The 27,671-nt window shown below is 39.6% G+C and overlaps 1 protein-coding gene across 1 annotated transcript; it reads left to right on the top strand.

Moving 5' to 3' along the window:
• Window positions 1-548: 548 nt before the first annotated feature.
• Window positions 549-27,671, top strand: GDA (guanine deaminase). Its single transcript, XM_084503845.1, has 14 exons — window positions 549-755; window positions 5,073-5,161; window positions 6,855-7,026; window positions 10,493-10,580; window positions 11,866-11,971; window positions 14,759-14,786; window positions 16,200-16,307; window positions 17,388-17,495; window positions 18,388-18,485; window positions 19,435-19,502; window positions 19,895-20,041; window positions 24,708-24,826; window positions 26,186-26,213; window positions 26,922-27,671. The coding sequence occupies exons 1-14, from the start codon at window positions 633-635 to the stop codon at window positions 26,990-26,992; spliced, it is 1,353 nt and encodes a 450-aa protein (XP_084359971.1). The 5' UTR covers window positions 549-632; the 3' UTR covers window positions 26,993-27,671.

Raw genomic sequence — 27,671 nt, 5'->3', positions numbered from 1 at the left:
ACTAGAACAGCGTGGGAGCTTAGCACTGAGGGGGTACAGCCTGTGGGATACCCATCTTTGAGCACCGCGTACAGCCGAGAGGGCTCACCTCGGCAGTCAGGAGCCACCTCGCGACACGCATTTACCGACCACGGCGTTTACAGGCGGGTCTGCTCCAAAAACACCCGACAAACCACCAGTTGCACGGGGCACGGCGCCACAGGTGCTCCCACGGACTGCCGAGAGCGACCCCCTCACGGGCACCTCGGCGGGGACCCGAAGGCCGCCGCCGGTCCGTCCGTCGGTCTGTCCGTCGGTCGGTCGGCGTGCGGCGTGGCCGAGCCCGCCTCATCGAGGCCGGGCCCCGCTCGTCGAGGCCCCGCCGCCATCTCGCAGCCCCGCGGGCGCCTCCCGTGTCCTCCCCCCCCACACCCAAAGCTCCTTCCCCGCGGCGGAGGCGGGTGCGAGTCTGAGCCTCCCGCCCCGCCGGGCGGGCCTCCCGCAGCCCAAACCCCTCCCCGCGGAGGAGAAAGTCACCGGGGGGGTGGGGAGATGATGACAGGTCCGGGAAGCCGCCGTCGGCAGCGGCAGACCGCGGGTGCTAGCTGCCCGCTTGCTCCGGCCCCCACCAAGCCGTCCCCGCCGCCCCCACCATGGGCTCCCCCCAGCGCCCGCCGCTCGCCCACGTCTTCAGGGGGACCTTCGTGCACTCCCGGCTCTCTACCCCCATGGAGATCCTGCACGGACACCTGCTGGGGGTGGACGACGGCGGCGCGGTGAGGAGCGGACGGCGGCGGGACGGGAGGGAGATGCGGAGGGACGGGGGGAGATGTTCCGGGCTTCCCCGTGCCCCTCGGGCGTCGATGTCCACCCCTTAGGCTCCGGCCGCGGTCCGGAGCCCGTGAGGGAGCCGCCGGGGGAAGCGCCCCCCGTCGAGGCAGCCCGGAGGGGCCCGGAGCCTCCCCTGGGTGCCCCGTCCCGTCCCCGCGGCGCGGAGAGGGCTCCTCGGCTGCGTTTTGGGGAGGTTGTGCCGGTGGCGAGTGCCGAAATAGCAGGAATGGCGCTGCCGTCTCTCTGCCCCCGCCCCCCCTCCCCCCCCCTTCGGTACTCGTGCACATCCGAGCGAAGCTTTTACTGCTCGTCGCAGGGAAAAGAAACAACAAAAACGTGGCACGTACCCGTAGAAAGTTAGGAAAATGGTAAGGTTGGGAGTGTTAATGGTAAGTTTAAGAACGAGCATAACACTCAGTCACAGGTAGTGCAGGACTGATCCCGGCAGGGAAGCTGCACCTTTCCCCTGACAGGGTCAACAGTGGCACTGGGTTTCACAGCACACACTGCCTAGGTGGGCTGTTAATTTCTTCGAGGCTCAGCAGTGTACATAGCCACCCTGTGTGTAATAAAAAAAGTCATTTTCTTTCCTTCTGGTGACTAAACTACTCTGTCAGGCTTCAGCAGCATTTGAAATACACACAAAGCACACTCTGGGCTCTTACAGCTTGTTCTCACCATCCACACGGGTTCTTGAGGGCCTCTTTCAAGACGGTTCTTATAGCTGCTCTTGGGGAGTCTGGTACAAGCAATAGCAAGGCCTCTGAGAAGCTGTATGTTGGCCTACAGGAGGTGAATACAAACTTTCAAAGCTCTCTATTGGGTGGTGTCAACTAAAAGCAATAGACCTGAATGAGTAGTTTGGTTTGTGTTACTCAGGTGCAGGAGGCAGAAACTTGTATCTTGTCTTGCTCTCTTAAATGGTAACGTCTGCTAAAAAGTGACTACTCCATGCTCTTAGGAAATCAAGACCTATAAGGGATTTTCTTGGAAACCAGACAACTTAGTAGGTTGTATCTAGTAATTTCTGCTCTCAGGCAGAGTCACTCTCTCCCTTTCTCCTAGTGAACGAGGATTCACTGGGTAGTGTTTTTCATGCATTAATTGGCACATTCCCACACAGTTCTTTAAAAAAATTCCAGAAAACACTGTTATCCAAACAGGAAATTTCCACCAGAATAGTGCAGCAGGGACTTTCATATTTTTATCTTTTTGAGAATTCCTGTCATTTTACTATTTAAATTCCAGGATCAAATACAGTGAGTTTTGGTACCCTCTAGCTTTTTTTTTTTTTCTTTTTTTTTTTTTTTTTTTTTTTCATAATTTTGCCTCATGCAGCACTTCCAATGGAATCACTGAAGAGGTGCTTTGCAAAGATGGTTAGAAATTTTTTTACCTTTGTTGTCAAAATATACACCAATACTTTGTCAGTGTTACTCCCAAATAATTAAACTTAACTATGCAGCTATCATTCTTTTGCCTCATGTTGCAGATTCCATCATGGAAAAATTGTGCATGATCTCAGAAGAGGTGAGCAGACCAGCTTTTTTGTGCAGCCAGGTGTTGTTCTTCAGTATTAGTCCCAGTCTGTCCTCAAAGCAGCAGGAGCATACATCTGATGCCATAGAAACACTGCCCAGGCCCCGCAGCAAGGAGGGACAGTTCTCTGGTAAAGGCAGGAGATGAAGTGTCAGCTCTGTGTGCTTTACCTGTAGATGAAAAGGGAACTTTAGCAGAGAAAACATTGCTGTCAGGTTTGGTGACCCAAGTTACCACAAGTTAACAAAATAAGCCTATGTTTAATTGAGTGGTTTGTAGGGCGCTGTGGTACTGCTCTTGAGGAACTGCCAATAGAAAGAATGGTATTCCCTGAGGCAAAGAAAATAGAGTCAGCTGCAAAATGTGAGCTGCCAGTGAAACATTGGTGTAAATAACATAGTTGAGTAAAATATTAAGAAAATAGAACAAAGATAAAAGCTCCTGCTGAAGGCATGGAAAGAGCAAGAGCTGTGGAATGAGTCAGTGTTATCAAGTATTGCCAAACATGAGTGTTTAGCTTAAGCCAGTTGGGATAGCAAGTGGCATGTGTACAGGGAGGAAGGTACCAAGTCAACATCAACCATTTGGGGTTCATTGCTTGGTCCTTCCCCACAGTTTGGCCTATTTGCTCAGGAGCTGGGTCTAATAAGTGCTCCTGTCTCTCATCTAGCCTCCTGTTCCAGTTCTGAGAACATGACAAACAATAGGCATTGCATCTCTAATTGTAAAAGTGCTGAATATGGTAGCCACATTAAACAGTGCTGGCAGCAGCTCACTGAGGCTGAAAATAAGACAGCATGATGGTCAGTGGCAGGAAAGAGATACGTGTTAATGCTGGTAGCTAATCATTGTGGAGACAGGGAAGGCTGAGAAGGATCATAGAACCGTAGAATTAGAGAATGGCTTGGGTAGGAAGGGACCTTAAAGATCATCAAGTTCCACCCCCCCTGCCATGAGCAGGGGCACCTCCCACCAGATCAGGTTGTCCAAAAACCCATCCAGACTGGTTTTGAACACCTCCAAGGGTGGGGCATCCACAGCTTCTCTGGGCAGCCTGTGCCAGTGCCACACTGCCCTCACAGTGAAGAATTTCCTCCTAATGTCTAATCTAAATTTTCCCTCTTATAGTTTAAGACCATTCTACCTTGTCCTGTCATTACCTACCTGAGTTAAGAGTCCTTCTCCATCCTTTTTATAAGACCTTTAAGTATTGAAAGGCCACAGTGGGGTCCGCCTGGAGCCTTCTTTTCTTCAGGCTGAACACCCCCAGCTCTCTCAGCCTTTCTTCCTCTGAGCATCAAAGGATGTGACATGAAGAGAAGAAATGACTTGTTACTCATGTTCATCTATGAGTGTCAGAGCCAGAAACAAAGTTACACACAGGCACTGCTGGATTAAAAAAAAAAAGAAAAAAAAAAAGGCATATTTTTAGGGGCAATATAATTTACTTTCCACTCTTATGTTAGCAGAATTATTTGCACTGTGATGCTTGGAGGCAGTCAGTGTTTACTATGTCAGGGTTAATATGTAGTTGGCTGGACCAGCTATGTGTTGATGGCAGTGCTTTAGAAATCACTTGGAATAAAAAAAAGGGGCTGAGCTAGGCACTAGGACAGGGACCACACAGCTCCTCATTTTTGGATCCTTTAGCCCCATCACATGGATGACACATCAGAACTGATTGAAATGTTAGAGCACTGGTCCTAGCAGCTGTTGCTTTTTGTGATAACTTTCTAAAAGTGCTTCATTGCAAGCAGATAGCCAGTCTTCTTATCCATGCATTTCTCTGATTCAGTAGTGACTTTGGCACAGGGTTTCTTCTTGCCTTTATAGTGTTAAGGTGCAGCACCAATTTAAAGGTTTGGTTCCCAGGTCACCAGGGCAGTTACCTGGAATGTACGAGCAAATACTCAGGAAAATGCCCAAACATGGGACCTCAAGAACCTTAGAGTGTTAGAAAGATGTCAAGAACAAAGGCCTACTAAAGGATTGAGGAACATCTCTTGGAAAACCAAGCAGTCCTGCTGGGAAATTTGTTTGGAAATAATATACATGTGTTTCTGATTCATCTACAGCTGCATTTGGCAGTAATGGCCCAGGTGTCAGGGTTAGGTTTATTTCATGCATTCAGTTCCTTTGAAAAATATTTTTTTCATTCATCCATAATTTAAGTGTTTTATTTATCTGCGCTCTAAAAGTATATAATAGTCACTTCTTTTCCATGGCAACACCCGTTTCCAGCATTTGCCATCTGGTATTGCATGTTTCTCTCTCTCCCCTTCTCCTTTTTTTTTCCTTTTTATTTTTTTTTTTCTCCTGGTTTAGCAGCTCTAACATTAGTCATTCTGCATTCATTTTGACTTCAGTGTCTGAGTGACATTTTCTCTATTGCTCATCAGAAATTTCAGCAGGTCTGTGTTCGAAGCCCCATGCAGATAGATATCTCATTCAGCTGGCTGAAGGGCCTAAATACTTTTAGTGAATTATTAGTTTTAGTGAATTAATTCTTTTCTTCCGAGTTACAAATGGTGTGGTGCTATTCATGAGGTTGTGAGTAGGTATTTCAAAATCAAACCCAACAGTCAAGAATAACAAGTATTTCAATGCAAACCTATCACTTTGTAGTAAGTGTGTAAAATCTGTTCTAAGATATGACTTCTGTTGCCTTCATGTAAAGTAGGATATATACTTAAAGTATATAACTATCTTTTCCTTTCTTTTAGATTGTGTTTTTGGAGCAAGCTGATCAGCAAGAGCAGCTGGCTAAGAAGTGGGGCTTCAAAACATCTGACATAAGAGAACTGAGTCATCAGTAAGTGTTGTATTCAGATTAACTTCAGCAAATGCATTTTACTCTCTAAGCAAAGCAGTGCAGGTGTGAATAACTTGAGGCAGGGAATATATTAAATCCCATCTTATGGGCAAAACTCCCTTTCAGTTCTGCAAGAGCTCTTAATCCAAGGGCTGCCTGCATTCTGGGTGAGGCCTGCAGTGCAAGCCATCTGTGTACTTTTTGCATTCCTTGGTTTGGGACTGCAGCCATCACTGAATTCTGCTGGCTGACATGTACTGTGCACACCAAAATGCTGTATTTAGTTTTCATGCATAACTTCTTCAGTTCATACAAAGTGTAAGACCACGATCTTCCTTGAGAAAATCATTTACCTAGATGGTCTTCTTCATTTTAGATTGCATATTCTTAGCAGCAGGCTGTGCCTGCTCGAAACTCTAGACTTAATAAATGTAGGTAGCCTTGATACTGCAGATATAAAACTAAAGTGCTTGGGCTTTGACACATTCCCTAATAAAAACTAATAAAATTAGAGTATTAAACCCTCTAAAAACAGAGCCATGTATTTCTGAGTGTTTCTTTTTTGTTCAGCCAACGAAATCCCCCGCCTTTCTAGTGAAGTTTTGGATTGTACCTACAATGCTTTACACACAATAGCACAACCGTAAGCAACTTGTAGTTGAGTCTAGATTTGCAGCATAGTTTTAGTGTTCAGCTGTTAAAAAATTTGTATGCTTTGTTGGATTACTTATCGTACAGCATACATGAGTCATCAGATGTTTTCTCCACTTGAAATAGCCTGGGGAAAATGGAAGTTGCTGGGAATAAGGGTAAGATTGAGAAAGATCTTTCAGCATTTCTAGCATACAGGAAAACATGAAGAAGGGAAATTACAGAGACAAAATCACTGTTTTTTCAGTATCCAGGGAGAAGGGGGGAAGGCTGAGGGAAATTTGATCCTATATGGAGTTCCAGCACAAAACAAAATAATTATAGGAACCTCATGGTGATGTTGATGTACTCATCCCTGTTATTATATGAGTACTGCATGGCAACGAACCTTATTGCACTTTCATTGTAAAGACACCTTTCCTGTCAAGACACTGAACAGAGCTCTTTTTTTTCCTTTTCTGTCCAGCATCTATATATGCACTCATAGACACGCTGTTCTTTCATTAAACCTTGAAATTCACTGAGTGAGTAATATATATAGATACATTTATATAGTAGTAGAAAACTGGGATGCAGAAAGTTCTAGTTTTGTAGCTGTGAACATCTCACATCTAGAGGCATTACAAATATATCTATGCTAGGGATCTAGAGTGAATCTTCTCTTGCTCAGGTGGATTCTTCTGTGAAATAACTTTAATTATTGTGAAATCAGTTCGGCTTTACTTACTGGTATTCAGTCTGGGTAAACATTACAGACAATTGGATTCATCATGCACTTACATAAGTTTCTAGCCACAGATTTTTTCCTTGCAGGTACCTATATAAATCTGTATAAAAGTTAAACAAGTAATTCATATAGTAAAGGAGTATGGGTAGGGGTGTAGTAGGAGTGGATATGCTGGTGCCGAAATAGTAAGGTTGATCTGTACTTGTCATTTACTCTGATGGCTTTTGCTCAAACATACTGCTTAATTAAAAACTACTTTTCTTGGAAAAAGTTTTGGATGTTTTGGACTGTTGCTGTTTTCTTTTCTTTCCCTAGTGAATTCTTCATGCCAGGATTGGTTGACACACATATTCATGCTCCTCAGTATTCATTTGCTGGAACAAGAGTAGATCTACCTCTTTTGCAGTGGTTAACTACTTACACATTCCCAACGGAAGCCAAATTCAAAGACAGTGATTTTGCAGAAGAAGTGTACACCAGAGTTGTTGTAAGTTTTTCTATATTTCATTTACCTGCTTGACAACATTACTACTTGTAAAATATACATAAATTTTCAGGTCAGCAGAAATAGGAGAATGTGTCTTAATGTCATGAAAACCAGATAAAACTGACAACACATCCACTGTTCTAGTTGATAGCCAAGATCATTGCCTGCTACTTCCATTCTTGTTCTGTTGTTGCTGGTAAGACAGTTAATTTAATCATGTGATTGATTAAGAACCATCTCATTAATCATCTTTTCTCATATCTGAGTACACTGACAAGCATCTAAGAGTACTTTCAGAGGTAGCATTGCCGGTAGGTGCTGACAACCTTAATTCAGAAATGATCAAACATGATAAAAAACAAAACAAAAACAAACAAACAAACAAAAAACATTTCAGAGGTTATTTCCTTTTCTGCACAAAACGTCTGTATTACGAACATATCTTCTGCAATGATTTTGTGAAGTAGGAGACACTTCTCACCAACAAAAAGTCTGAGGTGTTTTGGAGCAATTGAGTGAGAAGATTCTGTAGCTGAGGACCCTGTAGCAGGGATACCTTTCATTGCTGATAGAAGTCTGTTGATGGTATTGTGAATTAAAGAGAGAGGCTGTATTTGAGCTAGTCTGATTTTGAGCAATATAAAGGCTTTGAGGTCAAATTCCACTTGAACAATAAACAGCAAGGTCACATTGCAGAGTAGGTTCTGTGCTATAACTGAAATGTACCTCTTAATACATACACTGAAGTATTTTCTTAAGATCTTAAGTCTTTCTTAAGTCTTAATGACCATTATAAACTGTCTTGTGTTTGTCTAATACTCTGACAACGTGTTGTCAAAATAATAATGTAATGAACCTGTAATAAATACTGTCCTTGCAACACAAATCTTAAAAATAAAAAAAAACAGCTTTCTGCCATCTAGCACAATCACAGCAGTAGGAGCAGCTTGGTCATAAAATGTAGTCACAAGCACACGCCTTCAGCTACGTATAATTTACAGGTGATCTCACCTCATTTCAACATACTGTCTCCATTGGTTCAGATGTGGTGAGATTAGCCCAGAACAAGCACTCATTTTGCAGCATGTTTAATAACATTACCTGGAAAAGAATTGCCAGTGAGAATTCAGTTATTTGGAGAAGTTTCAACACAATGGTTCATCTCTCCCTGGAGATATAAAACAGGACAAGATCAGAAAAATGTTTTCACCCATAATGCTGCAGAATACCAGTAGCTCTGCAATGCTTCATGGCCAGATGTGTCAGAACAGAATCCAGCCATCTAAATAACTAATATTTTCTGCATTGCTAGTTGTTGTTTTCTTGTTGCTAAAACAGTCTTTCTTATGGAACCAATAGTTTCCTGTCCAAACTGGAAAGTACAAAATGGCTTGAGGAATATAGGTGTTCTGAGAGCCACCTTCTCAGTTAAACTACAGTCTTAATCAAGTTGGAAGACAAAATGAATGTACTGCTTTGCAAGTAACTTGGACGTAATTGCCTTAGCTCAGTAAAAGCCTCTCTGAATCTTCAGCGGTGATTCAGGGAAAGGCATTTGAATGAGTAAGGATTTTTTATTTTTATTTTTTTTCTATAAATCAGTGCCACAGCTTTATATTGAATATCTCTTGCAGAGCTCAGAGGGGCAAGAGGAGTGCAGAGTGCAGTGGAGATGCAGTGGAGATGGAACAGCAGGAAAATCAAAGACATGGGAAAATAGAAAGGGAGACTAAAAATAGTTGGTTTGTTTATCTTATAAAAGTGACAAATAAGGAGTAAATTAAAAGTATACAAAAAACAACTGGCCTAGGTGAGATAGACCAAAATTTATACTAATTGGTGACGTAGAAACAAGGAAATGGGTGCTAAATTTAAAAATGATAAGCAGAAGTAATCTTTTGTGCAATATGTACAACTCTTTCGCATGAGTTGAGGCCAAAAACGAGTTAACAGCAAATAAACAAAGAATGGGTTTGAAAAATGTACTAGCTTTTAACAATTTAAGGATAGTCTTTTTTTTTTTTTTTTTTTTTTTTTTTTTTTTTTTTTTTTAAAGAGCACTTATCATGCTTTGGGGCTTATAATAACCTTCCACTGTTAGAAATGGGACTAAACCTGTAGGAAGCAGATATGTATCTATATTTTTGGACTTGTACTTAAAACATAGTGAAATGTTTCAAGCCAATATTCTGTGTCCAATAAATACTTTCTGTAGTTGCTAAAACAAATGAATTAAGTGAAATTTGCCATTTTGTATCTGGAACCACCTCTGTCCCTCAAATTTTAGAAAAGCTGATTTTTTATGCGGATGTTTTTGGAAAAAAAAAAGTTTTTGGATTTCATTAAACAACAATTCTATGAATAAAAAATTTAATATTTAGGAATATTTAATATTTAGGAATAATAATAAAAATGAATTAAAAAAACACATTTGGGGGTCTTAAAAACTAAAAAAAAAAAGATGAAGGTAGTTTGTCTCAGCAGTGACATTATTTTTGTGACTCATTTTAGGCACACCCATAGACATATTTTTAGTTTAATTAAGATTTTAATTTGAATGTTTTATGAAAAATACAGAGCTTAGCTTCATGTTTGTTAAATAGCTTGGTGTAGCCATTCTTAAAAGTTGCATTGTATGTCTCACCTTCTGGCCTGTTAAAAAAATATGTATTCTCACATTACATTCTAGCCAGAATCCAATTTAAGCCCTTCTGGTAGATAGGACATCAATATCGTATGCATTAGTCTCAAGATCGAGTGAAAGTATAAATGATTTGATGACTTAATGTAACTTTACATGACTCTTCATCTGCTGGTATGTCCTCCAAAAGTAATATGAACAGATAGCAATGCACCCATTCCTTTCAAACTATATAATTAGATAAATAATTAAATTACACTCTGAGCAGTGGTTCTCAGCTTCCTTCTATTCTGGAGTTTGTTACTTTGGCCTCAGGGATAATGAAGAATTTGTGTACCTGAAAGCCTGGTTATTTTTCCCAGCCACATCAGATAGCCAAATAAAAAACACTACTTTCTCCCAAAGGTATTACTTTGCAGTTACTTACAGTGCTTCACTATGAAAACTGGAGAGCTTTTCCAAACTAGGAAATAACATATATGACTGGTTGTTTGTATTTCTAAGTAAAAATCAAGTTAGACATAAATCAGAATTTTATTTCTACTTTGAGTGAAGGAAATACAGACTGGTTTCCATGGGTTTATTAAACCATTGTTAAAAACCTGTATAGCTTTGGAAGAGGATTTTTTGTGTTTATTAACATTCAGACTTTAAAAAGCTATTATGAAATTAAAAATCTGTATTTTACCTTCCAACTTCACTGTAACTCCCATGGAATTTCACAATAACCAAATGTTCTTGCAGCTTGAAATCAGACAGCCTATTCTGCATTTTGGCAGCTAGACTATATTTTTCCAAACTGTTGAAACTGATTTCTTTTTATAGAGACGAACTCTAAAGAATGGCACCACTACAGCTTGCTACTTTGCTTCAATTCACACAGATACGTCTCTTCTTCTGGCTGAAATTATAGGTAAGATGGTACGAGTGAGTTCTCAAGGATGCTATGCAGACTGTTAGTTGAAGGAAACAGAGCTTGGGAGTTTTAGAGTAGCTAAGGATCTGTCTTTCAATTTTGTTAATTTTACTTTTTTTTATTCATTTTCTCTGTCATACCACATCCCCCAAATCCTGCCTAGTTACCCTTTGCTTAACAATCTCTCCTCTACTGTCTCCTCTTCCTCTGCCTCTGCTGGACTTCATTCCCAAATCAGCTCCTGTCTGAGCTTGAGAGAGGTCTGCTGGAGTTTTTCTACAGGGCAGTCCTCTGCTATTTCTAGCCTTTTGCTGTTTGAGGATTAAAGGGCTGAATGGCAAGAGGTGCAGTCAGTGCTTTAACTTCCTGATACTCTGATGTTTCAGTTGAGAATCAACATCAAAAATTTCCACACCCCCTTTGAAACCAGAACAATGGGAGTTGCATCAGGACCTTATCCCTTCTTTCTGCTCACTGTTGCAAATCCCTGTCATTTCTTTTCAAGTTTTGTGTTTCTTGCAAGAATTCTCAAAGCTCAGCTCCCATAGGAGAGTGAAACAATAAGAATCAGCTTCCACCAAAAATTTCATAGTCTTTCTGATTTTTTAGGAAACCCTAGAACTTTGAAAGTGGTGTACTCAACATCTCAGATGTTAAACAATGGGCAAAAAGATTTAGGAAAACATTTACAAGCTTAGAATTTAATGTTACATGTATTTCTGTTGTGTTACACCTAAGTTCTGAGTCACAGCATTGATAAATCTCAATAAGTAGGCCAGAAGTAGCTCTAGCTGCAAATGGGAGTCATTTTAGGACTTCTCTCATTACCTTCTCTTAAGGAAACAGGGTTTGCTGACATCTTCATGCATTTTCTTAGCTCAGAGTGACCACCTACTGCAGCTACTGTACTTTGATGCGTTTCTCCCTGCTGGGGGACATTTCTCATCCTCTGCTTCACAGTGCTCATCTTCATTCACTACCATTATGAATTCTGGTTGTGGTTAAACTACTGGTAATTCAGTCCTCAATTATAACACAAAGTTGGGTACTAATGTGGAAGAGGAGAACTCTTACTTAAATGCAGTTTTTCTCTTTCCTTTTTGGCTTTAAAGATCACAAGTATGGCCCCAACTTAAAGACAAGAAAACAACATAAATTCTGTTCATCTTAAATGAAAGTGGAAGATGTGAAATTTACTATTTTCTTTTCAATTCAGGTTTTTCTAGCAGTTTTTGTAAAGAACAAGTGATTTTGAGTTTTATTTTCTTACGCATCTCAACAGATAAATTTGGACAACGAGCATTTGTTGGCAAAGTCTGTATGGATATAAATGACAGTGTACCACACTACAAAGAGACTACAGCTGATTCTGTTCAAGAGACAGAAAGGTAAGACTATTAAATTATTGGCACAACCTTTAGAAATAAGACTTTAATGCACTTGAAAGTGAGGGTGAAGCCGTGATCAAGGATTTACAGGTGTAGGAACTATCCTATTCTTCTTACAGTATTATTTTCTACAGTTCTGGCAATACATGCTTACCCAGCTGCTGCACAGCATGTTCAGTTTCTCCATGGCTTTGCCTAAGGAAGTGAGAAGCTGCAGCATCACATTTTGGAGAAGACCTGTGTGTTATGGTCTGGCTTCTACCTCTTCTTTTCCCTTCACAGCTGTCTGGGTAGAGGTTATGTGACCTGACAGGGGTGGAGAGGTAGAGAATCAGTTCCTTTGCCCCCATTAACTTCTGAGCTATCTCCTTTCCCCATTTAGGATAAAGCTTTACTCCAGTGGTAGGAGTTGGCTTTTCATTTTTTTACCCACTTCTAAATGTGCTCTGGTTCTCTTCTTCTCCAGTGAAACTACTCTAAATTGCAAATGAGTGAATGAAGGATAATCAAGTGAAGATAATGTGCATGGTGGATTTGTTGTACATTGGAGGGGAATCCAGGGCTGAAGCATGGGAGCCAGCTGTCTCAGGCTTCCCCTGTCTTCTGTGTCCACCTTCTGAAAATGCTTAGGCAGATGTAGGACTTTGCTCACGGGGTTATTTATACAAATGTGTAAATGTTTCAAATATCATGCTGAAAGAGTAAATACCTAACAGTATTGTAAACCTCTTACATCACTTGAGTGAAATTGCCATCTTATTTTTGCAAGTCATGCTAGAACAATGCTCTTAAAAGTTAGAAATAGTCATGGGTTATAAATCGTGTTTGTATTTAGAGACATTTTGAAACATATAGTATTAGTCACCTGCACTGTACCAACAGTTGCTTTTGTTCACCTAAATCCCTGGTTTTTGTAATACAGTGAATCCCACTGAACGGGCCTGAGCGTGGTAGCACTTCCAGTTCTGCCATTTTTTAAAGCTTCAAAATGATCTAAATAGCTTTTCAATTCCCATCTTGTGCCTCTACTCCCTTCCCGTGCAATTATATTAATAACAAATGTTCTTCAGCTTTGGATGAGAGTGTGCCATAGGTACTCGACAGCTGTCTAGAGAAGAGATCTGTGCTTGTCAGCATAGATCAGGAGTACTCACCTCATCAGGCCTGAATCTCCTCACCAGTACAATTTCAGAGGATGAAAAAGCTCTCCCTTTAAGAGGGTGACTTTTTTATTAAAAAAAAAAAAAAAAGAAGAGAGAGAGAGAGAGAAATGTGATCTATCACACTGTCAAAAAATTTATTACACTGATTTCAATTCTTTGCAGTTAACCTACAGAAATGTTTGTACTGTAGGCACAGAGATAATATTCAGTTCAAAGTGTTTTGTTTCAATCTGCCCTTCTCATGTGAACAGGATTGAATAAAAATTTCATGAAATGAAAAGCAGAATATGTTATATGCCACTAGCAGTCATCTGGAAGTGGAACACCCATGTTCAGACCTGTTCTGAAGAAGTTGGTTGTTTGAACCTGAGCTTATTTCCTTATAGAGAAGTTATAAATCAACAAAGCACAGGTTATTTAAAGCTAGTTCTTTAGGTTTTAAAACCATGCTGATTCTCTGTAATGCACGTGAAAAAATGAAAACAGCCATCCTAAGGTTTTGTATTATCTCTTGAGAATGGTATTTGCATTACAATTTCTGATCTGGTATATATTTATTTATTATATCTGGTGAATCAGTAGGAGGAGAGATGGACAGACAAAAGCCTAATTCACCCTGCAAAGTTTAGCAACGGTGTGTTAAAAGTCCTTTGTTCATTGCAGAAATTTAGCTTATATCTCTCACTTTCAACTGGTGATATGGCACTAGCCAGTGTTGTGAATCTAGTCTCCAGCATTTATTTTCTTTTCCACCTAAACATATTTAACAGATTTGATCCAATGTTTATTGTGACTAAAACTATGGAGTTTTTGGACGGTAAACTATGGCATAAAATTTCAGAGACCCTGATCAGAATATATTGTAAAGGCTTTTTGAAATTCTATGCATTATGCATACAAGTGTTTAAGGTATTTCTTCTCTTCAAAGTCAGAGGGAGCTTTATTTGCTCCATATTGCTCCATGAACAGTAATGACTGTCCATATTGGCTGCTGGGAGCTTTTCAAAGAGTTCTGTGAGGTAGTTTATGTAGATTTACCTCATAGAAGGTAAATATACACTAACATAAATATAAACATATCTAGAAAATTAAGGGTCCTTTAAGTGCATGAGGACATCTGTAACTACTGTAAGCAATGTACAAAATATGGCGGTATCTTTTACAAATGGGATTTTAAAATCATAATATGTTTAATGCTGTGGTTTAAATTCATGGGCATATAAGAGTGTTTTTGTTTTTTGTGTGTTTTTTTTTTTTTTCTTCTGAAGTTGCAACAGTAGGATGTAATTATGTTTAAAATTAATTTAATGTTTATGTGTATTTGGTTTCCGGTGGGAACACAAAGTAATTACCATGTGTCTAAAGTTAATTATTGCAAATGGAAAAGATTCTGCATATTCAAGGTCAAATTCCAAACTAGCATATTTTTTTGTAACTGTCCTGGCCTGATTGTGTTGCATCTTCTTATTTCATCTGAGAATCTGGCACAACTTCCTGTAAAAAGTTGATAGATGCCTGAAATGCTTAACAGAACATTTAAGTAAATATTTTCTCTATTTTCATAATTTATAACACAGATCACAGGTGACAAATTTATAACAGATTTTTCCCTATACTTTTTCAGGTTTGTTAGAGAGCTAACGGAAAGGCAAGTAAGTAGACTTCTCCTTTCTGTTCACTTCTGTATACAGAAGATGTTATGTGAATACATGAAATAGTTAATCTCATTGACAAATTCTACTGACTTAGTGACAAGTCAATAAATATAGATCTTCCTGTATAGCAGACAGAAATCATCAGTCTGCAAAGTGTTCTTCTAGTTGTGTTGCTGTGAAATTGACTTCTAGCAGCACAAATTCAGATTTGTGTGGTCTGAACACAGCAGAGTAATGTTCTGTGAACATTCTTTATTCACTTAAAAGTGTTCAGCTTCTTGCAGAGGAAAATTTTCTGTTAAAGGCAGATGGAAGTCAGTCCATTACTCTATGGTATATAAATAGACAAATAAAAGAAGTTTTCACCAACACAGATTGGTGTCTTTACAGCACAGTTACTAATCCATTACCATGTCAGTGTTTTGGGTCACCACATGTCTTCCAGTGTATTTCTAAAGAAATTCTGTAGGTACAGGTTGACACTCCAATATTAAAAGCAGGGATATAATTTTTCTTGTCAGCCCTTTCATTTTGATAGCTCCATTTGTTAATGTTTATGGCTCAAAACATGCAAGAGTAGATGCCTAGAGTTTAATGCTTAAATCATATGTATTGGTAGAGTAAGTATACTAATCTTCAGAAGTCCGGAGCTGCTTGTGTCTGGGAGATGGTATAAGAAACTGCAAGACAAGATATCACACACTTTCTTCTAGTGGTTCCATGTGCACAAAGAACGGTAGGTATTCCCTGTATCTGAAGGCAGAGTTGTAAAGCCATTGTCTATATGTGCAAATGTGCAAATTACATTGTGCATAGTAAACACCTGTAGCTCTAGTCCAGGTATCCACAGCTTCCTACTGAACAGCATATCTGGTGTTACCAATAGCCTTCCTGTCTGTTGAGTATAGGGACAGCAGAGTATAGGGACAGTTTGCTCCGCTCCATCACGAGCAGAGAAGATCAAAGACGAAAAAGGTTTTGGCTTTACGTATCTCTGCATCTTTACATCACTACCTCTTTGATGCTCACAGAAGTACAAATCAAAAGAAGGTCTGATTTATCTCTTATAATTCATACTTGACTGTGAGCAAATGTGAAGAAGCATCCAGTGCATCTGCTGAAGTCTGATAAAATCTCAGAGACTTGAGGAAAGAGTTCTAATGAAATGAACTTCACTGAGTTTCATTAAACCGGTTTTCAGCAGAACTTCTGTGATGAAGTTTCAGGATTCTCTTACTTTGAGGAAGTTTCTGATAAAAATAAGAAAATGACTGTGAGCTTTATTCACATTGGCAAGTCTGAAGAAAAGAATAAGCAATAGAGCTAAAATCTAATTGTGTAAACGATTGTCTTAATTATGGTTGCTGATACATATGTGGAATCACAAACATGTCTTTCTAATATTTTCAGTATCCAAGGGTACAACCTATAGTAACCCCCCGCTTTGGCCCTTCCTGCACAGAAGATTTGCTGCGTTCACTTGGTGATTTAGCACAAGCTCATGACCTACACGTGCAGGTAAATTCTGAGAGCTCTGTTTACAACTTAAATATTTTGGATAGAAAGCATAAAGATCAAGCCATTTTCACAATTTACACAAAGCACTTAAACCACATTCTTAACTTGGAACCCGTCTTTTAAATTCTTCTTGAATTATTAGAGGTACTCTACAATAGTACTATGACCTCCACAGCAAATGAGAAGGCTCATAGCTTGAAGGATGCACAATTCATCAAGCCCCAGTGCATGGTTACTAGGAAACTGACACCAAGTATTGTAAGTTAGAGTAACCCTTGGGTTGCTAAAGGTTGCTGTCCCTTGTCCAAGGTTGTTATGTCTGCCTCTCGGCCATCTGCTGTTTCTGTACAGGGCAGATTTCAGAAGGGAAAAGAATTGCTCATCTTTTGTCTCAATTACTCATATTTCTATCTTATTTAACATTGTTAATGTTGTTGTAGAATTTCCTCTACAATAAAGTTTCTGCATTTAAAAAAGGCATATTTTGAAGCTTATAGGTGTGTTGAACCTTTGAGATTTTTCTTTTTTGGTTAAACAGTCCTAGTATATGTTGCTTTAAAGCTACACTACATTAGGACTGTTTGTCATTACAAGGTGAGCATTTGAAAATACAGAAAGTACATGCTTCAGCCTCCACACAGGAGGAACCAGGTTTGTGTCTGAGACCAGAAATTGATCAGTCTGTCTGAAGATACATGGAGCAGTTACCCTGTGTGTTACCCCGATCCCAGGGTCCACTCTGTGGTAGGCTTCTATCTTTCTTTTACATCATGGTCATATCTATCATTTTATTTATTACTTTAACATTTGCTAAATACCAATTTGGTTGTTAAGTCATCATGCTACAGGGACAGACTATCCAGGTATACCTCTTCAGATCAAGTTTAAAGGAAGAAATTGAGCTATTGTTTTGGATCACAGGGATCTCTCCAATGAAAATAGAAACCCAAGGACAAGATCTAGCTATATGCTTTAGAAAGACTATTTTCTATCATTATGTGCTTGCAGCAGGTTGCTCAGAAGTTTGAAATGCTATAATGCTATTTAAAGGACTCATCGCTATTTATTTTCTCATTGCAGAGTCACATAAGTGAGACTGAAGAAGAACTCAAACTTGTGGAGAATATGTTTCCTTCCTATCAGAGTTACACTGAACTGTATGATAAAAACAAGCTGCTTACCAGCAAGGTAGCTGCATATCAACTTCACAGCATAGCTTAGATTTATTCATGTATAGAATATTCTGGTTAATTGTAGTTACCTGAAAAGTTTGTACTGTTTTGTCAAAGTCAGTGGCATCTGGGAAAGAGTAAATTGTTTCTATGTTCTTTGTTGCACAGGTGTTGGTGAAGGGACTGAAACTTTAGACAAGCTTATACTTTATGTAGGCATTTTAGGGGAGATGAACAATAAAGGTATTAATACTCCCTGAGCCTATTTTTAAGAGTCTAAACAGGGCTGGGAACAGTAGGATTGGAAGGATAGATAAAGCTGGTGATGTAGGAGCTGGTAATTCTGGAGCAGTAGCCAGTTATCCTCATATTACAGTGTTCTTGCACACTGCTTTTTCCTGTACATTTTTTTTTCTACAGATTTACAGCAAATGAACCAGTTTTAATTGAAGAATATTCTAGATGCAATCTAGTGCAAAACTTTAGAGAGACAATGAGAAACACACTAAGTACATACATCTTTCCATTGTATCTGTTACACTCTTGGCCCCAGTGCTTAATCTCTATGATATGAAATACACATCATAAAGTTACTACAGTACTATGCCAGATAGGCAGTTCTTTCTTTTGCTTCTTGCAGCTAGTTCATAAGTGACAAACACAACCACCACAAGATACCCCATCTTTTTATATAAGTAAATGAAAATAGGCAGAGGGATCTCAGGCTTATTGAAGTTAATGAGAGTTCCTCCCTTCTTGATTTCAAAAGCTTCATTCAAGAATGGCATGCCTTTACCCTTGACAGTAACAGGTGCCATTTTGGCTGTTAAAAGCAGTGCAGCAAAAAATTTACAGATACTGAAGAAAATGCTATTTTTTCTAAAATTGTTGGTTTTGTTTTTATTTAGACAGTGATGGCTCATGGCTGTTATCTTTCTGATGAAGAGCTGGAACTTTTTAATCTTCGTGGATCTGCAGTAGCACATTGCCCCAGTTCTAATTTTTCGTAAGTAAATAAAATAAGTTAATGGTGTACAACTGGAAAGAGCTGTTTTTCACATAGTGTGAAGATACTATAGAATCATAAAATGTCTCAGGTTTTAAGGGACTTTAGAGATCATTTACTTCCAACCCCCTTGCCATAGGCAGGGATGCCACCCACTAGATCAGGTTGCCTACGGCTTCATCCAACCTCGTCCTGAATACCTCCAGGAATGGGGCCCACAGCCTCTCTGGGCAACCTGTTCCAGTGCCTCACTAGTCCAGCCTACAGAAGGAAGGCTGCATATATCATATTCCGTTTCACCAGAAGTGGCATACTGGATCAAGCATGGCTGTTCATGTTCTGCTTCTATGTGGTATGCCCTGGACGGACGTTATTTTTGAGTATAATCACTACGAGTATTTCTTTTTTTAAACTTAGTTTCTTATGACTGTCCTATCAATGGCAAATTCCTTCTCACCCAGAATACATATATATTATTGGGAAATGGGAAAGGCTGAAATATATTTATATTCACAGAAATTATATACTATACAGTATCCTATTGGGGTACTAAAAATGACTGCTACGGGCATTTTGCCTGTAACATAATCAGTAGCTTGTTTGCAATGGCTTACTGGAGCTTGTGAAATGATCTACCATCTCCTTGGAGTACACTTTACATCATATTTAGATTTTTTTCACAAACATACTAAGAGCTTATTTTCAAAAGATAACTCTGAAACTGTTTTATTAGAAAACTAAAAGTTTCCTTTAGGAAAAGTTGTTTTAGTGATTAAGACCCATCATCCAAATTTATGAATGTAAATGGTTCATCCCTGTTTAATAAACATGATCTATTACATGCAGTCTAAGAACTCTTGTCCTGAAACTGCCCGAAGTCCTCTTACTGAACTGCAGAAATAACTTTCCTTTGTGTATAATACAGAAGACATCTCTTTTTCCAATCCAGGTTGAGCAGTGGCATCTTAAGTGTACAAAAGGTTCTCAAACACAATGTGAAGCTTGGCCTCGGCACAGGTTGGTAGCTTTCTTAGAAAATGGTCTATTTTAGAAATTGCTGGAAGATACAAAAACATACCTTCATGTGTGTATTGGAAAGCCATCATGCCACCAATTTGTGGCTTAATATGTAGAGGTGGTCAAAAGATGTTTGAGCAGTTTTGTTCCTGCCTTAACAGTAAACTGCCTCAACAACAACTTTTCCAGATCAAGTTTCAGTTCTGCATTGTATTTTATTTACCTGACCTTGTAGAACTCATGTCAGGAATCACCCATTCAAAGACAATGCTTAGCAGTAAACCTTTTCATGTTTACTACCTCTTGCACTTTGTAACACTTAAATCAAGCTCATAATAATTTAATCCAGAAATATTCCCAAAGTTTGTTTCTAAGACTCTTATCCCTTCTAGATGTTGCTGGGGGATATTCAGCTTCTATGCTTGATGCTATCAGGAAAACAATGATGGCATCTACCACCCTTCAAATTAATAAAGTCAATGAAAGAGGACTTACTCTTAAAGAAGTTTTTCGACTTGCAACTTTAGGAGGAAGCCAAGGTAAGAAGAAATTTCTTTATAATATATAGAGAGAACTTTCGCTTTTTTTTTTTTGTGATATTATGTCTCCTTGTCTATAAAGGATGGCTGAACTTAAAGATTTTCTGATTCCAGAGTGAAGTCTAAAATTATATTTGCTTGGAACAGATTTCTTTCGCTCTCTCATAACAATACCACTCTCACTACAGAAAAGCATTTGTACTAGTATTGAGAGTTTAATAAAGGCATCCTAATGATTTTTCAGGGCTGTACATTTTATTTGAAAAGATCCTCAGACTTCTTAATCATTGGTGCTTGTAAATTTGTCACACCAATTGGAAAGACTTTGTTTTCTCAGCAACCAAAATGTAAGAAAAAGCTGTGCAATTACTGTAAAATCACGCATCCTGTTTGTCATCAGTTTCTAATTTTGTTTCTTCTTGTTGAGATCTCAATGAGGCAGCTTTTGACTGTCTTTTTAGCAAATCAAAACATTATGCAAATTTCCCCATGGTGAGAGTACAGCACAAAGTTTAAGCACGATATGTATCAGAGTTATTTATGACAAAATTGCATCTGCAGAATATAGTTATATAGTATATATGTTATTCTGTCTCACTGAAATGTTTTGCCACAATCAGTATGCACATATGGATTTATACAATTAGTAAAGTTTGACACAAGCAAATGACAGAACTTGTGTCATTTCACAGAGAGCAAATCCACATATTTGCTCCCAAAAATTTGTTAGAGTTTTAGTCAAAAGAAAAGCACCCTCCTCCTCATAAAGAACTGGTCCCAAGTCTTTCAATGTAACATTTTTGTTGTTGTGAAAAAATACCAATTAATTGGAAACTATTAGTGGAAGCTTGAAAGATGTAGTGAACATGCCTTCAAATAGGTCCTGTCTGGACTGTGGACAAGGACTGTAGGGTGTAATGTAGGTAAGAAATGTAATGTAGGGAATGTAATGTAACGTAGGGAAGTAAGTAAGAAAGAAAATGGTCAGAGGACAAAAAAGAGAGTGTTTTTTTTTTGTTTTGTTTTGTTTTGTTTTTGTTTTTGTTTGTTTGTTTGTTTGTTTGTTTGTTTGTTTGTTTCCCCCAGAATATATACGGTACTCATCTTGGTTGAGAGTAAGTTAGTTCATATACAGAATGGAAAAATAAAATCCCGGACTTGTATATGGTTTCCCCTCCCAGCTACTCTTGTGCTTGTTTTATCTGGGTTCTTAAGCTTACAATAATATAGTAAGATTGTTTATGTATTGATTTCAACAAGTTCTACCACTTGTAAGGGTAGAATATAAATTACTCGTTCAGCCTTCCAGTACTCCAGACAAGTAGTCTGGGCAAATTTAAACGAGAGATTTTTTTTCTTGTCATACTTTGCTGAGACCCTAAACACTTATCACCCTCTTGTGTTTATTTTAAAAACTGCATTCTGTTCACAAACCTAAAAGAATATGACAAAATTGTAGTTGACAGTTGGTAGACAGCCAAAACATTTCACCATTTTGAGGAGTTTCAACATTTTTAATGTACTGTATGTATAATATGTATGTATATTATGTATTATATTACACATACATATTATAGATTATAGCTATATATGTAAGTGTACACCATTCATTAGATAAGGAATTGACTGGATGGCTGCTCCCAGAGTTGTGGCCAATGCCTCTATGTCCAAATGGATACTGGTGATGAGTGGTGTTGCTTGGGGGTCCATGCTGGGACCTGTGCTGTTTAATATCTTTTATCAATGACATCGACAGCGGAATCAAGCGCACCCTCAGCAAGTTTGCAGATGACACCGAGCTGAGTTCTGCCATTGATACAACAGAAGGAAGGGGTGTGTGGTGCTTTTACCCACCTGGGCAGCTGAGCTAACCACAACCACTCTCTCACTTACCTTCCTCAAAGGGAAGGGGGGAGAAAATAGAATGAAAGGGCTCAGGGGTTGAGATAAGGACAGGCAGATTGCTCAACAGTTACTGTCACAGGCAAAAAAAGACTCAGCATAGGGAGATTAATAAAAATTTATTACCTATTACTAACAAGATAGAGCAGTGAGAAACTAAACTGAACTAAAACAAAACAAAACAAAATAATAAAAGCACCTTTCCCTCATCCACCTTCTACACCTCCTCCCCCAAAGCAGCGCAGGGGAATGGGGCTGTGGTCAGTCCCTGATGCTTCATCTCTGCTGCGCCCTCAGGGTCCCTCTCTGCCCCTGCTCCCTGTGGGGTCCCTCCCATGGATGCCGTCCTTCCCGAGCTGAGCCTGCAGGGGCTGCCCACAGGTAGCAGCTCTTCAAGCACTGCTCCCACACAGCTCCATACCACGGGGTCCATCCATGCCCCAGGAGCAAACTGCTCCAGCACGGGTCCCCCACAAGCAGCAGCTCTCCCCAGACCCCTGCTCCTGCGTGGGCTCCTCTCCACGGGCTGCAGCTCCGGCCTGGGGCCTGCTCCTGCGGGGGCTCTCCATGGGCTGCGGCCTCCTCCAGGCCACATCCACCTGCTCCACCGGGGGCTCCTCCACCCGTGGGGGGGCTGCAGCGTGGAGATCTGCTCCATGTGGGACCCATGGGCTGCAGGGGGACAGCCTGCTCCACCAGGGGCCTCTCCCTGCACAGCCCGCAGGGGAACTGCTGCTGCCTGCCTGGAGCACCTCCTGCTGCCCTCCTGCTGAACTGACCTGGGGGTCTGCAGGGCTGCTTTTTACCCTTCACTTTCCCAGCTGCTGTTGTTCAGCAGTTTTTTTTTCCCCTTTTTTTCAATCTGCTCTCCCAGAGACACAACCAACATTGTTCCCTTGATTGGCTCCAGCCAGCAGCGGGTCCTTTTGGAGGTGGCTGAAACTATTCCTTATCTAACATGGGGCAGCTTCTGTATTCTTCTCACAGAGGCCACCCCTGCAGTTCCCTGCTACCAAAAACTTGCCATGTAAACCCAATACAGGATGCAATCCAAGGGGCCCTGGACAAGCTGGAGAAGTGGGCCCATATGAACTACGTGAGGTTTAACAAGGCCAAGTGGAAGGTGCTGCAGCTGGGTCAGGGCAGTCCCAGACATGAGCACAGGCTGGGAAAAGAACTCACAAGGAGCAGCCTGACAGAGAAGGACCTGGGGGTTCTGGTGTACAAAAAACTTGACATGAGCCAGTAGTGTCTGCTTGCAGCCCAGAAGGCCAACTGCATCCTGGGGTGCATCAGCAGAGGGGTGGGCAGCAGGTGGAGGGAGGTGCTTGTGCCCCTCTGCTCTGCCCTTGTGAGGCCCCACCTGGAGTTCTGCATCCAGGTCTGGGCCCCCACCACAAGAAGGATGTGGGGCTGTTAGAGTGGGTCCAGAGGAGTGGCCATGAAAGTGATCAGAGAGCTGGAGAAATTTCTCTCTGTGAAGAAATGCTGAGAGAGCCGGGGATGTTCAGCCAACAGAAGAGGAGGCACCAGGGAGACCTCATCACAGCTTCTCAGTACTTAAAGGGGGCTTATAAAAAAGGAGAGCAACTTTTTACTCAGGCAGATAAATGATAGGACAAGGCGAAATAGTGTTAAACTAAACGATGGGAGATTTATATCAAATGTTAGGAGGAAATTCTACACTGTGAGGGTAGCATGGAAAGCTTCCATGCTTACCATGCTTCCCAGGAGAAGCATGGGAACAGGTTGACCAGAGAAGCTGTTGATGCCCCTTCCCTGGAGGTGTTCAAGGCCAGGCTGGATGGGGCTTTGAGCAACCTGGTCTGGTGGGAGGTGTCTCTGCCCATGGCAGGGGAGTTAGAACTCGATGATCTTCAAGGTCCCTTCCTACCCAAGCCATTCTATGATGTTATGATATAATATGCAGATAAGTTAAAAACTTAAAGTTATCCTAAATTATTTTCAAGCAACCTCAAAGGTCTCTACTTAGGTATTCAATAAACCCTTTCACTTAAGATAAAATTGTAGTTTTTCAGTGCTTGTGTACCCAAAAACGAGAGGCTGCAATGAAGCATGAAATAATAAAGCTGTATAACAGAGCATAAGACAAGTCTTACACCTGGGTATCGGACCTGCATATCTGGCTATGACTTTTTTTCCTACCATATTGTTCTTTGTTATTACTAATTACCCTTAGTTGAGCTCTCAACAAACCTTTTATTATCAAATTATATATTACTATTGTAATATGTCCATACAACCTGTCAACATTGCTTAAAGTGTTTTATAAACATAAACAATTTAATCTTACACTGCCTTTGCAACGTGAATATTATTATCTAATTTACAGTTTCTCTGACTTTCTCTCGACACCCCTGTTGGAATATAGTTTTTGCAACGTAAGCAATTATTGTTCCACTTTAAACAGTTGGTGGTCTATACATCAGATCCGAGATGACATAAAATCAAAAGAGAACATTCAAAGAACAAACATTAAGATGGGTTCAAATTCTTTCATAGATTTCCTTTATGCTTAACAGATGCCCTTCAAAAATTCACCAAAATACACATGCTTTTTATGAAGAGTTGCTTAAAAACTCAGATGCTAACCTACACATTCTATTTGCTTTTATGTTTTTCTTTGCAGTCATCTAAATATTTTTTTTTTTCATGAACATCACAAATAGGTTGCTAGATGCTTCCATATAATGGAAAGAGACTTGCATGGAGGATCTGTTTGTGAGCTTATTTTCTCTTTCAGCTCTAGGACTAGATGATGTGATTGGAAACTTTGAGGTTGGCAAAGAATTTGATGCACTGCTCATCAACACCAAGGCTTCAGACAGCCCTTTTGACTTGTTCTCTACCGATACTTTTGAGGTAATCTGAACAGGATTAATGATCCAGAAAATTACTGGAAATAACGTGGGGAAGGTCTGTGATACAGGCAGAATGTAAGTCTCTTCAGGGTCTTTCCTGTAACAGTAACTTGGGTATAATGCCCTACTGCTGTCTGTATCTCAAACCAAGAGGTACAGGGATTTTGTCAGAATCTCACTATCTCAATGACGGGCATATATATCACCATGAAAAAAAAAAAAAAGGCAAAAAAAAAAAGCATGTAGCATTTAAATGCAGTAGCTCTAGCTGATAATTACAGTTAGCTAATTGCAGTACCACAGCACCGCAGCCAAGGAAGAATAATTACTTTTAGTTAACTTTTGGAGTTTAAACTCAATAATGGCAATCCGTTCCTAAGTGAAAGCTGAATTACCTTGGCTTCACTAGTGAAAACTGAAGCTAAATTCCTGGGACTATAAAAATGTTTACAATTTTGCCTTATTTTTCCAAAAATAAGAGAGCTCTAAAAAGAGGAAAGCACTGTTTTAGCCATATACTTGTTTATACTGTCAAATTTCTGCAGTATTTTCTTCCGGAGACATACATCCTCCCTACTGAAAATTAATTATGACAAAACATGTATATTAAGTTTTAATTTTACTGTCTGCAGGCAGTTGTCCTGGTTTCAGTTAGAACAGAATTTTCTTCCTAGTAGCTGATGGAATGCTGTGTTTTGGCTTGGGATGAGAAGAGTGCTGATAACACCCCGATGTTTTAATTGTTGCAGAGCAGTTCTTATACCAAGCCAAGGACATCTCAGCCTTTTGCTCTGTCCTGCCAACAGGCAGGCTGGGGGTGCAGTAAGAGCTGGGAGGGGACAGACCCAGGACAGGTGACCTAAACTAGCCAAAGGGGTATTCCATACCATCTGACGTCATGCTAAACAATATATAGAGGTGGCTAGCTGGGGGAGGGGGCCGGACTGCTCGGGGTTAGGCTGGGCATCAGTCAGCGGGTGGTGAGCAATTGCATTGTGCATCACTTGTCTGTACACATTATTAGTAGTAGTACTATTATCACCATTGTATTATTATTATTATTATTATTATTATTATTATTATTATTATTATTATTATTATTTTCCTGTCTTATTAAACTGTCTTTATCTCAACTCACGGGCTTCACTTTCCATTTCTCTCCCCCGTCCTAGAGAGGGAGGGGGAGGGGGAGCGAATGGCTGCGTGGTGTTTAGCTGCCGGCCGCGCTAAACCACGACAGCAGTATATAGGAATATATAGGAAAACTCTTTTCATCAGTTGTTTTCATCAGTTTTTAATAATTATCATCTGGGTTTGCAGATACTGCTTTCTGAATTTGCTTTTCTCCCATTTTTTACAGGACAGTCTTGAGAAGTTCCTTTATCTAGGTATGTGCATAAAGCTCTCGTGTTGTTGTATATGTCACAGATCTTCTAAATCAATGTGGAGGTTGCTTTGCATTCATTTATAACTGCTAAATAAGAATTAAAGAGTTTTTTTTTTTTGGGGGGGGGGACAAAAGAACAAAAAGTAGTCAGTTTAGCATGAACAGGTGTATAAGTTTAATTGCCAGATTCATAACCTCATCTGTCTTTATAGCAAAAGCTAAATCATATTTCACAGAAAAGTAATACTGATTTTTTTTTATGCAAAGCCTATCACCAGTTCAGAACAAAATCTGATTTCTGCAGACCAGTTGCTGTTGTGGTACCTGAGTGGTACTGCTGCCTGGTACCTGAGTTAGTTCAGATAGTATGCAACAGCTATTTCTGTACTGGTATATATTTGCAGATTTTAAATCTGCTAAATACATAGAAAATACATGACACCACTGCAGCAGCTGAACGCTATGTGTTTTTTTTTTTTCAAAGAAGCATGAGTAGTTTAATGCCCATTGATGTTTATGGTGTTTATGGCGTCTGACTATTTCTCTTGAAATACACTTTCTCAGTCTTAGGAAATGGGTAACTGAAAATGATATATAAGAATACAAACGATATATAAGAATACAAGTTTTTGTGGATTGCATCATTTTAATTAATAAAATCAGTGCATAGAGTTATGTGCAATTCTCTCTTTTGACTATGTTATTTCAGGTGATGATCGGAATATTTCTGAAGTGTACGTGGCTGGAAAGCAAGTGGTTCCTTTTTCAAGTTCAGTATAAATCCATTTTTCTTTTGCAAAATGTTCTGCTGACCTCTCTGCCTATGATTTGAAAAAAGATTGGATAAACACGGTGCCTGATCATCAGGAATGACATTTCATTTATGTTTAATGTTTTAAAACTTTCAAATGTGAGAAAATTTGTTAGATCTTTCAAGAATTATGTTACCAAAATTGTCACAGTTCTAAGATGAAACAGGCATTTAAATTTCTCTGTAAAAATAGTATATGTGCATCAACAAGGGATTTGCTAAATATCTTACTTGAATAGGACAACTGGTGTTCCTTTTAATAATAATGTAAGAAGTATTAAGGAGAGCAAACAAATTCTCACTGTCTATAAGATGTTTAAATTGAAAAAAAGGCCAGTGCTGGTTAACAATTTCTGCAAATAATGAATATCACAAACTAGTGTAATTTCCTTTGTATTATCACCAAGTATAGAGAATTTAGTGTCATTTGAGGGCATTCAGAACATTTTTCATTTTTGTTTATGTATGTGATTAGTTTTCAAAATTTAATTTTAAATATTTTTTAATTGAAATTAATTAAGAAGTATGTACTTATAATCAATTAAGGGTCCTTATTATCAACAAGCTCAGATTTCTCATTAACAGTCAGGCAGAAGAGAACTGGTGGAAGAACCAAGTAAAAAATACAGAATTGGTCAAACAGAACAA

Source organism: Aythya ferina (genome assembly GCF_964211825.1).
Source record: "Aythya ferina genome assembly, chromosome: Z".
Taxonomy (NCBI): Eukaryota; Metazoa; Chordata; class Aves; order Anseriformes; family Anatidae; genus Aythya; species Aythya ferina.
Note: the sequence above shows the minus strand (reverse complement) of the source record. Positions and strands in the feature narration are given on the sequence as shown.

What these genes read in the sequence shown, in the direction of transcription:
- GDA (XM_084503845.1), top strand. Translation starts at nt 633, where the DNA reads ATGGGCTCCCCCCAGCGCCCGCCGCTCGCCCACGTCTTCAGGGGGACC. An exon ending in AAGTGTACACCAGAGTTGTT is followed by an intron (nt 7,027 to 10,492) that starts GTAAGTTTTTCT and finishes TTCTTTTTATAG; the next exon opens with AGACGAACTCTAAAGAATGG. An exon ending in GAAGCTTGGCCTCGGCACAG is followed by an intron (nt 19,503 to 19,894) that starts GTTGGTAGCTTT and finishes TATCCCTTCTAG; the next exon opens with ATGTTGCTGGGGGATATTCA.